The following is a 13,998-nucleotide window of genomic DNA, read 5'->3' as shown; positions in this document are numbered from 1 at the left end:
AAATACCAATTAATACGTTCGACACGTAGTACCTAATCTAAATGCGAAAATGTTTGATACATTTTGATATAAATATGAAATGGACGAGACACTGGTCGAATTATGTTTTTATGGAGGAATTCTATGGTCAAAGTCTCAACACCACAAGTTTGAACTACATGCAAGATAAAAATGCTGTTTAAAAATTAAGGATCTTATAAATAATGTCTAAAATCATTAAAAGTCGATAGGTTGGATTCAGAAATTTAAGCGGAAACTATGACTTCCGTATGTCCAAATACCATTTTTTTTTTGTAGTTAGGTAGTCCGACTTACCGCTCTCTTAAGCTATTTCAATATAAACGTAACAAAAATAGTTTAATTTTACGTTTTAGGAAATTACGTCAATTATTTAAAACTACATTATATGTATAAGATATATTGTGTGCGCAATTACAGAACAGTTACGGTTTTTTCTTATTTTATAACAAATAACTGTACAAACACAACTATAGAGTAATTATAACCTACAGTAAAAATCAGATTGACCTATTTTATGATATTTTGCACGAGAAACTATTTTTATTCAACAGATTAAATAATCATCATCTATTGTTTATGAGAAACACATGGGTGGTCTCCGAATCGCTATTAATATTTTTAATCATAACCAAGTTGAGAAATTTTCGTTATAACGCTAAAAATACGGTGAATCACTCGTTATTATTAAAAGAACACGTGTTTCTTACATATGGCACATACTGCTGAGAAAACCATTACATTTCAAGGAGCGAATGTTAGCCCTTGACTGTTTTAAGTTTAAGCTAAATATAATCATGACTGTTACGACGAAGTCGATTTAATAAGAAAAATGTTGTGTCATCATCACAATTGATATATGTAATGACAATCTTTCCACTTACCGTAATTTTGTTTATCATGAGGAAGTTTTAGCTCTTAATTAGGTTTTAGTTTAAATTAGCGCTTTTATTTTTGTTCATATTTTTGTTCCTTACTTATTTTAAATTTCTGTTGTAGAATAATTGATGTGTAGGTGTGCAAAATAATATTTTATTTTTAAGCACGCATGTCGTTTTAGAACTTATAAAAGAGAAATTTCTGTATAATAGTTATCATCGTATTATTTATTAAACATACAAAATAATACAAACTACTAGAACTTTGCTAGTTAAAGAAGGTACTCCCTTCTGAAGCATCCTGGGGCAAACACATGCTGAAAAGCCTAGCCAAAATGAAGATTTGCCTGTAGGTTTCGAGATTGCTCTCTAGAATAACGTGATTAAAAAGTTTATTATTCCAAAATCGGTAGAAAATAAAAAGGCCTCGTGTTCACTGTTCATATTATGTCTCGCGCATACCGTAGTTATTTATTTCGTATAGGATCATAATTCAGCTATGAAGTCATAGTTTATGGGTATCTTGGTTAAACGCATGCGCACGTACAAAGGATGAAAGCAGTTAGGCTTTCCCCTCCCGGTTTAGGCGAAGCCAATAAATCTATTGACACAAATACAATCGTGATTATGTTATTCAACTGTTTCTCTTTGACTAAAAATTTCGAATTTTGAGACAATATCATTTCTGAATTATTTAAAGAAATTTTTACTCTCTGGTATTATAATTTAAACGAAAAAGAAATATTTTTTTAAACGTAATCTACGGCTCTTTATATTCTATTATAAATCCATTCCAAGAAACTAAATGTTTTTAGATTATATAGGGTCATAAACAAAAGAATGTAAATCGTAACAGCTATTTTATACATAAAATAATAATGTAATGAAATTTTACATTATAAGTTTAGAATTAGATAGAAAAACAACCAAACTTTGATTTATTATAGATAAGTTCCCTACTTTGTCAATTACTGCAAAATAATGTCTGGATTATTTAATTGACTACACAATGGTACATATATTATTCGCTTAGGCAAGTACAAATTCAAAGTGAGCATAACACTTGCGTTAAATTAAATAAGCAAACTGTTGTTAATTTGTATTGCATAATAACGGAACGAGGGGCCGAGCTTCGCTGGGGACATGCGATTGATCAATATATTCAGTGTTTTTGGTCATGCAATGCTTTAAAGATAATTACTTTATATGGAACTATTGATCTACGAACTTTTATTACATCTATGATTCTACAACTTACTGTAAGGTTTCATATCTCCATCTTCTACTTCGCGTATTTATGCAATTTATGTTTTCTGAAAACGAGAGAAGCGCTCTACAAATAATATATTTTTATAAATCCTCAAACTTTTAGATCTGGGCAAAGATGTTCATTTGTTCACAGCGGGGTTAAACGTACATCGTGAGTGTTGAAAACCACTAAAACCACTTGACGTCATTGCTCAATATATTTGTAATTCTACAAAAAAGACTACGGTTTTTTATATTTAATAATAATACTTCTTGTAATTCGTAGGAATGACTAGTAGGTATACAAATCGGGCCTCAAAGATTCGAATAACAACAAACTAATATAAAGATTAAAACAATTAAATACACACTGGGAAAAAGAAGTTAAGCTAGTTACGTTTTATAAACATCGTAATAATTTTTTTTCTTTCGATAATTAGTGATTTTAATTTCCTTGGAAAAACCTTTGCGATTCTAGATAAGAGACGTGTAAGTTTTAATTAATTCCAAGATCATAAATCTCGATATAATTCAAAACATGGACTACAGATTGAATTGTCTTCTCAGCGATACATAATTTATTCATGTCTTGATGTCTGTTGTGACAAGGCTAATATTGTGGTATGTTACACTAATAGTGTATACTGAACACACGCAATATTCTTTCTTAGAGGGACTGACCCTCGCAATCATAAAAGGTGTGCCAGTCATCATCATCGCTCATAGGGTGCGGTTATGTTACAAAAGGGAATTTAAGTCATATTCTTTAATGTTAGTAGTATGCTAACATAAAATAAAAAAATGTAAAGAAGAATAATACAAATCAATTTAGCAAAATATAAAAACGTTTATAGCAGAGCGTGGTTTCGATCCACGGACCTCTGGGTTATGGGCCCAGCACGCTTCCACTGCGCCACTCTGCTACATTTATTACAGTTAAAATACTTAATCTGTTGTTGTAATTGTTGAAAAAAAATTGAATTATTTGTGAATTTTTTTTTTACGTAGCACAGTAGGGGTGTACTGTTCTACATAATCGATGATTTAATTATATAATTAAGTAAGTCTCTTGCCGGAAACTAGTATCTAGATATAAATAACTGCAATACTATCCAATTAGCACAATAACTGACTAAAAGGAATCCCTTTTAATTGGAAGTACCAATTAAGATTCCTCATAGAATATTAATCACCTTTGTCTACTTAGCATCCTGAAATGCGCACTTCGTCTCTTAGATTATATTCTAAGAAATGGGACTCGTTATTTATTACTCAATCTTTCCTTTGAAGACGTTGAATGGACATTATCAATTGAATATGTGTTTATGTCGTTAAATATTTAACAAATCATTTAAAAGGAAAAAAGCAAGTGACAAATCCTTGCATATATATACGAAAATCGGGTCGGGAATAATTTAGCTTACTGGGCACTGGAACTCAAAATTGCTCTGCGTACTATAAAAATAATTGTCAACGCTGTTTAAGTAGTTCCTGCGATTACTGCAAACAAACTTTATCTTTTAGAAGTTAAAACAAGCTTCGACCTATTTATATACTTCAGAGCAGGACATTACATTATTCGGCCTTCAAATGAAGGTGATTATTTATTTATTATTATTATTATCATCATTCACCATCCTATAAAAGATATTTCATTGGTATTTTAATTCTATAAAATAAATTTTAAGAAATCTTTTTTCGTATTTTTGAAGTCGGTTAAAACTGATAACAAATGTCTTAATATTATATAACTATTCACATTGACGGGATCTTATGATTTTAATTGTATTAAGAAACACTTGTTCACAATGTAACTGTTCGTAAATGCGCTCACCACTATTACGACTATTGATACGTGAATGAATGTTATTTATTATTATACAAACATTACTCACAACATTTCAGCTCACGTAGAGACATTTATCTATAAAGAAGCCGCACTCCAAATTTCGTAGTACCTTTGGTAGAACTCCCCGATTGGGTCATCACGAATTTGAGAGAGAGATCAAATTAATACGAATTTATATTATTAGAATAAAAACGCGGTTTATTACCTTCTGCCCGCAGCTTCACCCACTTAGATTTCATGTATTATGGCAAGACTTTTTGCGACCTCTTTAACAATAGTTATACTATTATTATATCTCTTAACCTTCCTCAGGAAACACAATTTTTATTGGTGAATGTACAAACAAATGTCATTTTTGAGGTCAGTCACCTGCCACTGCTGAAAATTTGTCTTATTGTATTTTATTTAAATGTGTAGTCATCGCGTTAACAAAAGACAAGAACTAAGTAAATCTTATTCATCCAAACGGCTAGTGAATGAACAACAATTATTTATAGAACTGATACGAGAAAAAGTATCATTACGACTAACACGTAGGGACATTTTGCGTGATGCGCCTACTAAGATACACCTGCGTTTATTCGTTAGCACCCGCGTTTTAGTCTTATTAATAGGAATTCAACATATAATGTGTATAGATTTAGCCACTTGGTTCTACATTATATAGGGATAGTTTTTTATTGGTTATAACTATCATTACATGATGATATCATGAAACGACAAATGTTTTCATTTGTTCTTTGATCTAAAATTCAATATATCAGTACTTCAAACACTGCACTGATATTTCACGATACTAATGAAGTTTCAGGGCCAAAAAGCCAGACGAGTTAGTAAGCAAACAAAGTGTCGATTCTAATTTAATATAGTTATTAAAGGACGGATACCAATTTCGCCATAGTTCTTTCAATAATCATAGTAACCCGGATACGGATGTTGCTAGGCTTTACTACAACACTTAAGTAATGATCAGTAAAAACAGGCAACGTGACGCAACGTTCATATTTGAAAATAATTTCTTATTACTTAATTACATTTGAGAAAAGATGTATTTAAAGAAAACATGTATGCATCTCGTCGTGGAACAATTCTATCGTTTTAAAACTAAGCCAAACATCAGATATGTTTGCCTACTACTTTCAAAAAAAAAGTTATGAAACGATGACCAAACAGAACTTACGAAAGCATTAAAGCAAGCGCCTGCACTGATAAGAGAAATTGGTTCAAAGATGAAGGAAACAGTGTCAGCTTATCGTATGCATAAATTAACTCGAAGTTAACATCGGAAGTAATTATTGGATTGTGTAAGAAGAGTTTTATAGTCCGGAGTCGTAAACAATATTTTGATGACCCATATACACTCTTTTAATGTTGATTTCATCATAGATTTTTTTGTTTGTATGTCTTCACGTTTACTTTATTATAATAAATATAGAAAATGATTGCTGAATAAAATCTGAAACGTTAGTTTAAAATTAAATCAGTATAAAATCATATATTAAAAAAATATATATATATTTTATTTTTATTTTATACCGTTACGTAAACGACCGTAATGGAAAACGTGCCAATACTTTTGTGTCAGTTTAACATAAGAGTATTGTAGGTATGATAAATGAACTATGTTTTACTGATCTTCAAAGTAAGCGATAAAAAATCGCCATAAATATAATAATTATATATTTCAAAGCTGTGTTTCTTTATGCACATAAATAATATTGGCACGACGTTTTGCCAATTTCATTTCAATATATATGTAGTGAGTTTATTTGTCAAATGTACATGGGACCTTGCATAATAATCTAAGAATAAGGATCATAATCTGTTTAATACAAACTACATAAATTTTAATTGGTATATATCCTGTAATGGCGAATATTGAAATAATTGGAATATCGGCTATTTCCAAGCACAAGGTAATCCAGACAATTTTGTAATCTAACTAATTTAAATAATTATGTTCCTTAATTACCTCATTTCAACTAAAAGTAACACTTCTATTGTCCAATTTGGGAATCATTCTTACTTATCGGACATAGACATTAGTACATGTCAGATTCCCGTATTGTTTTCATTTCCTTTGTACAAGACGACATTTAAAACCTTGGTTAAATGTAGTTGTTTATTATTGCTGGCACTTAAGCTGTTATAAGTACCTACGGACGCATAAATCTCAACCGAATTGATACATTCTGTGGCACCGCTTTATTGTTTGAATAAATATCGCCTTTGTCGTCTGTTTCAGCCGGTTTTTGTCTTTAGCTGCTGTTCATAATATTTTTTTTTATTACTTGAGGTAAATACATAATTTTTGTCACCGCCAATCGCCATGTTTTATTTCAGATTATCTTATGCTTCGGCTTGGTTACATTTTTGTACTAATTGTTTCCATATTTGCCAAAGTTGGTATTATTTTTTATTAAGCATTCAATGTTATATTAATTCGTGAGTGTTTTGTGCGCGCGGGTTTTTATTGCTTCTACTAATATGCATAATTTTATGTATTATAAATCTAATCTTTCATATTTCTCAATTGCTTCCTTATCCCTACGACTGACAGTGCTGAGCATTTATCATAAATTGGATTAAATCCAGGTATATACTGAATACACAACATTTATTGTAAAAGAAACTATGTACCGAAAGACACCAAATCATTATTTGTTGTACAACTATTTCAGTTTGATATTCATTGTTTTTTAAAGAAGAAGAAATAAATCATTCAAATCTTTTTCAAGAACAAAAGATATTTTTCTATTAATTTAATCACACAACCTCTTGTTTTTCCTGCGTCTATAGTAGAAGTTACTTAATTTTTACCTGTAATATATAAAAACCGTAATAATTAACATGTAAAGTAACGGGTAGAATTCTTGAATCTGGTACCGGGTTCACTTTTCGACGAAGTTTTATAATTTTTTTAAACACACATTTCATCTTCAGTAATTATTTTAGTATAGAATTGTAATGTACGAAACAGATGGTTCATAGTTCAAATTGAATCGGACAGCTGTTTGAAATTTGACTCGAGTAATGCCGCAGTTGTGTCAATGCATTTACTAGTGCGGAAGATGTTTTTTTGCTTTAATTGAAGCTGCGATCACAGACGTGTGCCGGCAGGTGTTAGGCCACGTGTACGCTACTGTAACATCTGACACCTTGTATTGTGCAGCAGATGTCCTACATCTGAAATGTATGTGGCTTACAATTTTATTTTCCGTCTGTTTTTCCAACTCTAAGCGCAGTTTTAAATAATATTTGATTAAAGGTTATCCATAACGAAAAATGATACAATTACACTATATATAAATAAATACGGGAACGGAGATAAATATCTGTTTTTTTGTTTTCGAAACCAATAGAAATACATATAACGTTTAGATAATAACGCTCTCACGCAGCCAGAAACCATAATAATATTATCATCTGGTCCGCAAGTGGCGCCATTATCTTTACGCGGCGCCTGCGCAGCGCCTGTACCAGTGACGTCACTCAACTAAAATAAATGGGCTTAAAAGGGGAATGCGCATACTTAACGATTTACTGAATTGGGCTTCAGTTACTGTATGTGTATTAGCTTAGAATGTTAATGTTGTGGTCGGACTAATCACTATAAATATAAACCAATTTTGTTTCCCTACCTTATGAGCCAAAGCACAAAGTCTATTCCGTCACGCAATCATGACTAGCTTGTTGCGTGGGATGGTGGTACGGGGTGAGTGAGTTCACTGTTTATTTTATAAATTAGGGAAAGAGACAAAAGAGAGAATACCGCAATGCATCATACATGTAGAAAGTCAATGTATAGTACCATTCTTTAAACATATTATGTTGCGACACTTCGAGACAGAAGGTAATACAGAGCTCAGTTGGAGTTGTGGGTGTAACAATATCGCCTGTAAAAAGGCCTTTTTATATTTTTAAAAGCTTGAATCTCATCAAAGGATTTTTATCCGATCCAAGTCTATAACGGAAAACAAACTGTAAACATTATATAAGTTGCCGAGATTATTATAAATAAAATTGTTTGAACAATGGTTAATAAATTGGCTTGTCAGATACAATTTGCTAACGAGCGCTAAAGCAAAGATAAGATCGTGAATCGAGTATTATAATATGCAATTGAATACAAATTAACTTTATTGGCCTGAGAGCTCCATCGTACGAATAATTCACTTCTTTGCCATTGTTCTGATGATTCGATTATGTTTGCAAATTGATTACCGCTCGTATAAATCAGAGTAGATATTTTTGTTATGTATACCATACCAGTTAATTACATTAAACAGGATTTCGAGAGTTTCATTTTGTTTTTACATATTTTGTAATCAAAGTGAAATATATTTTTCTAACGAGCTACTTATTATGTGAGGTACCTCCTACATAGACAAATATTCTATTTTTTCAATACATATAGTATAAATTTTACGTGTATTGGAATCAAATACAAAAGAACAATGTTTACCATAGAATGCGTACACGCATGAATGAGTTGATCGCCTCCCACTGTGGCCATTGTCGGTCCAGTAAGGCCCTTAAAGGGTCCGGCGCGCGCGCAGGTAAGCGCATAGGCCGGCTGCAAGAAAATCTTAAAATGATCGTTTGTCTATCGGAAGAGATCTTTTTTTGTTTCTATGGTATTTGATTATTTAAACACAATATTTATTTTAAACGATTATACTCAAACTACATAATATCGATTATAATATTGGACGGCTACGGAAGCTTTTAAAATAAATATAGCTTAATATATAATATACATTTTTGTGAATATGTTTAAAACTGTTGTTTCTTTTACAGAAAGAAGGTGTAGCCCAGGCACATGCCTTCCGGAGTAAGACCTTCAAGAAACCCAAGTCCTGTCATTGGTGTCATCTACCGGTTCATAATGGCTTGTGTTGCAGAGGTAAATAGAAAATAAACATAAATAAGATAATTACTATTAACTAACAATAATATATATTGTAACTAGGAAAGCATGCTGTACCGATACAAATATACTTTTCAAATTTCACGCTTTAAAAAAGTAATGTAAACGTGCACTATGCACGTTTACATTACAAACGTTTGGTCTAGTACAAACGAGGTACGGACCATCTATGCCCCTGTCACCCATTTTGTCTCCTCGTATTCAATTTCGCTAGACACTTTACTCTTTAGTTGGCTTTTAACTGCTATCGCGCGTAGTAATTTTTCGATTCCAAATTAATTAAAATACAGAATTCTTAGAATTCTGAAAAAATCCTATCAATGTTAATTTGAATTATTAAAAATTTATTTTATTAATTCAATTTAATTATTATTCTTAATTTTAATAACTAAACCTTTCATCTTATTCAAAGCTTGTGACTGTTTATATTTCATAATAAAACTTAAAAACTAACCAAACTTGATATATTTTAATTTAAATTAAATTAAGGTAAAATATTAATACCAATTGCGTTGGTATCGGTATCAGCGATATTTCTATAAGAATATCGGCATCGGTATCGTATCAGCAAAAAGGCGTATCGTTGCATCTCTAACTGAACCGCTCCGCCAACAATAATAAAGCGTGAGATTCATATATTTTTAACGAAGGTACTATATTTTATTTCCTATTGAGGGAAGACACATGGTTTTTCCTCTCAAAGGAAATCAGTGCCACTAAAGCTATCACGATAATACCTATTACATATTTAAATTTATTATAAGTTAAATAAATTCTATAACCGTCTGATTTTAAATGTATACCTATGATAATCAGTTGAAAAATATTCATTTTACTTGTTAAAATTCGATAACAGTAGGTACACTAGTTAAGTATTGCTTAAAAGAATTTCTTTTGTTACAGTTTGCAAATATGTGTGCCACACCACCTGTGAAAATAAGGTACGTAAACCAGAACTAATTGAGAATTCTTTAGTTTTAAATAAGACATAACATAATATACTCTTTATTAGATATAAACTCTAAATATTGAGTAAATATTTTCCACTTCGTTGTTAAGATACAAAAAGCTAGTTTGTACTTGTAAAAAGCGCCATCTGTTATAATTTTTGCTATAATGTTGTTCACACTCTTGCGCAATGCAATAAAAATGCTTGTCTGAAAGGTTTTTTACACGAATACTAGATGGCGCTACGTGACTGTAATCGCAAGTTTTACACGATATATTTACGTGAAGACAATATATTTAAATATTATATTAATTGAAATTTATTATGTTAATTATTCGTCATCGCTTATAACCTTGTCTTACGTTTCATTTCTAGCCATTAAATTCAGTCTTGCGGAAAATAACAATATGAAAAAAAATCACTTATACGCTGGACAAATAGCCCACTATGTTTTCGTCAATTCCAAATTTAAACATATCGTGAAAATATTTGCTTTTAAGCTGTCAAAGTAAATAGATGGTAATCAGTATCGCCTCCGGTCACGATTCTATTGTTTGCAGTCGAAATTGGACCCTTAGTTAAATGTCCCACATAGTTTCAATATTCTATTACCAATTGGGTTGTTATCGGAGATTTATCTGTTGACATATTCGAGGTAATTTATTTTCTATCGGCGACTGTCAAAGATGTTTATTTGTTTTTAATATATTCCATTTAGTAACGCATTTGCGGAAATTTCTACTTGTAAGTAATAATTGTTTCTATAAACTCTTTAAAATATAAATTTAAATCGCCACTTAAATAAAAAATAGACTTTACTGAAGTCCTTACAAAATGATTTCTCAATTTTATTTGCCTCGTATTGAGTTTCAGTGAGCAATGCCCGCAAGATGCATGTATCATGTTTGTCAGTACATATAATTTTTAAAAAGTCTCCGATTGACCCGATTTAATTCGGGCGTAGCCCAACTTCCTCGATAAAGGGACTACCTAACTCATAAATAATACAATTCGAACCAGAAACCGCAGGCCATCCAAAGTCTTCAGCTTTATAATATGCATGTATCAAATTTTTAAAATAGTTTTCTTTAACAAGATAGACAAGATCCTCACGAATATCACTTAAATAACCGTTAGGTTTTTAAATGTAAATCAAATCGTAAAATGCTCGTAAATCGTATGACTACGACGTATGGATAAATTTAATGTTTGTGTTCATGTATTAGTCATCAAGTAAAGGTAGATAGATGTAAAATATTGTTACATCTTTTAGTGAGGTTAAGGGTCCTGTCATAAAATAGTTTCTTACCTACTTACAATAAAGAAAGTATATATGTTTCTTAAAAAATAAATATTTTTAAGTCAACGGGAAGGGACTGCCAAAGTAGACATCGGGTCAAATTAGTCTTGCCCAAAATAAATCTGGAATTGTATAGGAAAAACACTTTTGTCTGGCAATCAACGTGTAACATATAACAAAAACATTCAAAGAGCTTCCTAGTAGAAAAATTAATCGAGTGAAACATTATAATTAATATTCATTTGATAATATATGCTGTGATGCTGTAGTGATAAAATAATATAAGAATTAGCTATAATTTATATGATTCATAATGTAATGTACTTCTATGAAAAATTCTACCTTTTAAGACAAATTTATAAACAGTATGTGGCAGAATAGCCGCTGTAATATTTTTGTAATATATTCTTGCAAATAAATTATTAATAATATAAGAAAAAAGAAGGATCTTCTATCATAATTAAGTAAGGCGTATATGCAAAGCCCACAGCTAAAGTTTTGTTAATTAATCTAGTAGTTTCAAGTTTTTACTAGACGAAAATAGGTACGATGTTTGCTTAAATCTTCCTAAAATGTATACGATACTGTAATTTTATGAAGAAAATTTACTAATAAAAATGATTTACAATCTGGCGTGTGTGGCTCGCGATATGTTTAGTATGTGCCTTATTTTTGCGTCATACAAACAATTCTCTATTTAAAATGTGTCGTAGACATATAGTTGACGCAGAAAACAGTACAGTGGCGAATTGTATAGAGTTCGAGTTCGGCTCTATGGACATTCACACGGTTCCTAGCGTACAAAACCCCCAAATTTTGCTACAGAAGTGATTATGTTGATCGATTACAGAAGTTCAATTTGCAAACTCTCGAGGATCGTCGTATGATTGTGGTACTGGTGTTTTTGTACAAATTGATGCACGGCACGATTATTTGTCCAGATATTTTAAAAAAGATTTACTTCGTAGTGCCTAGAATCAACGCAAGAAGAAGACAGACTGATACTTTTGTCGTTCCACAGTCCTTAACCAATCTAGGTAAACATGCGCCAACAATGGGGTAACAATGTAATTGTAGATATGGTCTTGACGTGTATTATGACTCACTTCCTAGTTTTAAGAAAAAAATTCAGTCATCTCAGCCATAAGTCATGTAATATTTTCCACGTTTCAATTTATTTATGTTTAAAGATACAAATACTTAAGTAACTCTGTCCGCTATCATTTATTAGAGTCAATGTTGTGTACACCTATTATTAGTTTGCATGCTAGAATAAAACCCAATATTGTTAATTAGAAAATGCATACATGTAATCTGTTGGTGTTCCTTAATAAATAAATAAATAGTTCTTGTTTTTATAAAGTGTAAGGCAATGCAACTTAAATCGCATGCATCTGGATGGTCGATATTGTAGAGTAAGAGCAAAAGCGTGCTGGCACGCAAATTCTCGTAAGATATGGATTGTATCGCGGAGTTAGAGGTTTCGAGTCAGGTGCAACGTTCGTTAGTTATAGATGATAAATATTCAGAGATGGTTTGCGTTGCTTTGGAAGACTAAATTTTTAATTGGAGTTAGAAAATTTACACCGTATTATTACAAAACTTAATTGTTTTAGATATTTATAAGTCTTTTACTATACTCAGTGCGTGCATAGTGCAAAGTTCGTTAGCGAAAAGGTTTTATTAAATTGTATGTATTTGTAAAATGGGTTATATTTCATAGAAAATATAAATTTAGGAATAGTATAATGTAAAACTAGTAGTATGTTCATATCCTATATTGAACACTTTACTATTTATCCATCCATATCTATTTACGAATTCTCTGTCTCGTTTCTTCTCTGTGGCACAGTGGTGACCGCGGACCACGACTAGAGGGTAGCGTGAATCGCCTCGCAAACTTGAGACAGTCCCGCCGCGCGCGCCGACTTGCAAACGTGTTCGCGAAATCATCGCATCTTCTACCGCTTGCCTTTTAAATACAAACTTTAGACGCTAGAATTTGCTCTATAAATAATCCTAACAGCGCGCCGTGATGCGGTGTCTGAATTCCACGCCATAAAACAGTTTAAAAATGTCAGCAACTTAGTCTCGGACAATTGAAGATCTGTGTAAAAACATTGTTATATTAGAGCAATAGAGTTATGTCAATGAACTTGTTAATCTTATAAGAACTCTTGGGTTTTTGTGTTACGTTCTAGCGTTCTTTGTGATTTGAAATTCGAATTTAAACAAGTGGCCAAAACAAGGAAGTGTTATTAGGCTCTATTTCCGCTTAGGGGCTTAGTATCCCGCTTTATAAATGCAAAGTACCAGTTTGCTTTCAAGGTCACATCGATCTTATCGCCCATACCTCGTGTATTGGCAATGACGATTGTGATAAGCGTGTTTTTGGTTTTTATCGATAACCACCTCCTTGAGTCACGTATGCCATTTCATAACGCAGGTGTTTCTGTGATGTTATGTAAATAAAATAATTTATGGAATAAGTTTAATAAATTAATACTAACAGTCAGTTTCCAACAATGTTAAATTTATCGTTGGTGTAAAGGATATCAAAATCGCTCTATCCAATTTTAATGACCGTGGTTTATTAAAAATACAAATTTAAATTGTTATTTACAGTGCGTTAGTCGCGTTTATGTTGTAAGTTTCCATTTGGACTATACAATGCACAATCAAAGGCGATTTACTAATGGCAAAAGTGCAACGACTTCACCAGGAAGCTCTCACTTAAGGGTATGTAAATAATATGAGTGCGAGACAATTATTTTATAATTTTTAAGTGTTTTGCAACTGTGTTACCTACAATAATATGAGATTTTT

General features: G+C 31.6%; 1 protein-coding gene and 1 non-coding gene across 5 annotated transcripts in view; one reads left to right on the top strand and one right to left on the bottom strand.

Moving 5' to 3' along the window:
• LOC123711772 (tensin) overlaps window positions 1–13,998 on the top strand; it is an 87,706-nt gene that overhangs the window by 18,158 nt on the left and 55,550 nt on the right. For 3 of the 4 annotated variants that reach the window (XM_045664535.1, XM_045664537.1, XM_045664536.1), the window contains exons 2-3: window positions 8,794–8,899; window positions 9,827–9,864. In XM_045664535.1, the coding sequence (XP_045520491.1) occupies window positions 8,794–8,899; window positions 9,827–9,864 (144 nt within the window). Of the gene's footprint in view, window positions 1–8,793; window positions 8,900–9,826; window positions 9,865–13,107; window positions 13,912–13,998 lie in introns of those variants that run through there. The other variant, XM_045664538.1, reaches the window with a different exon arrangement.
• Window positions 2,996–3,067, bottom strand: Trnam-cau. Its single transcript has one exon. It is a non-coding gene; the product is annotated as a tRNA-Met (tRNA).

Source organism: Pieris brassicae, chromosome 7 (genome assembly GCF_905147105.1).
Source record: "Pieris brassicae chromosome 7, ilPieBrab1.1, whole genome shotgun sequence".
NCBI lineage: Eukaryota > Metazoa > Arthropoda > Insecta > Lepidoptera > Pieridae > Pieris > Pieris brassicae.
Note: the sequence above shows the minus strand (reverse complement) of the source record. Positions and strands in the feature narration are given on the sequence as shown.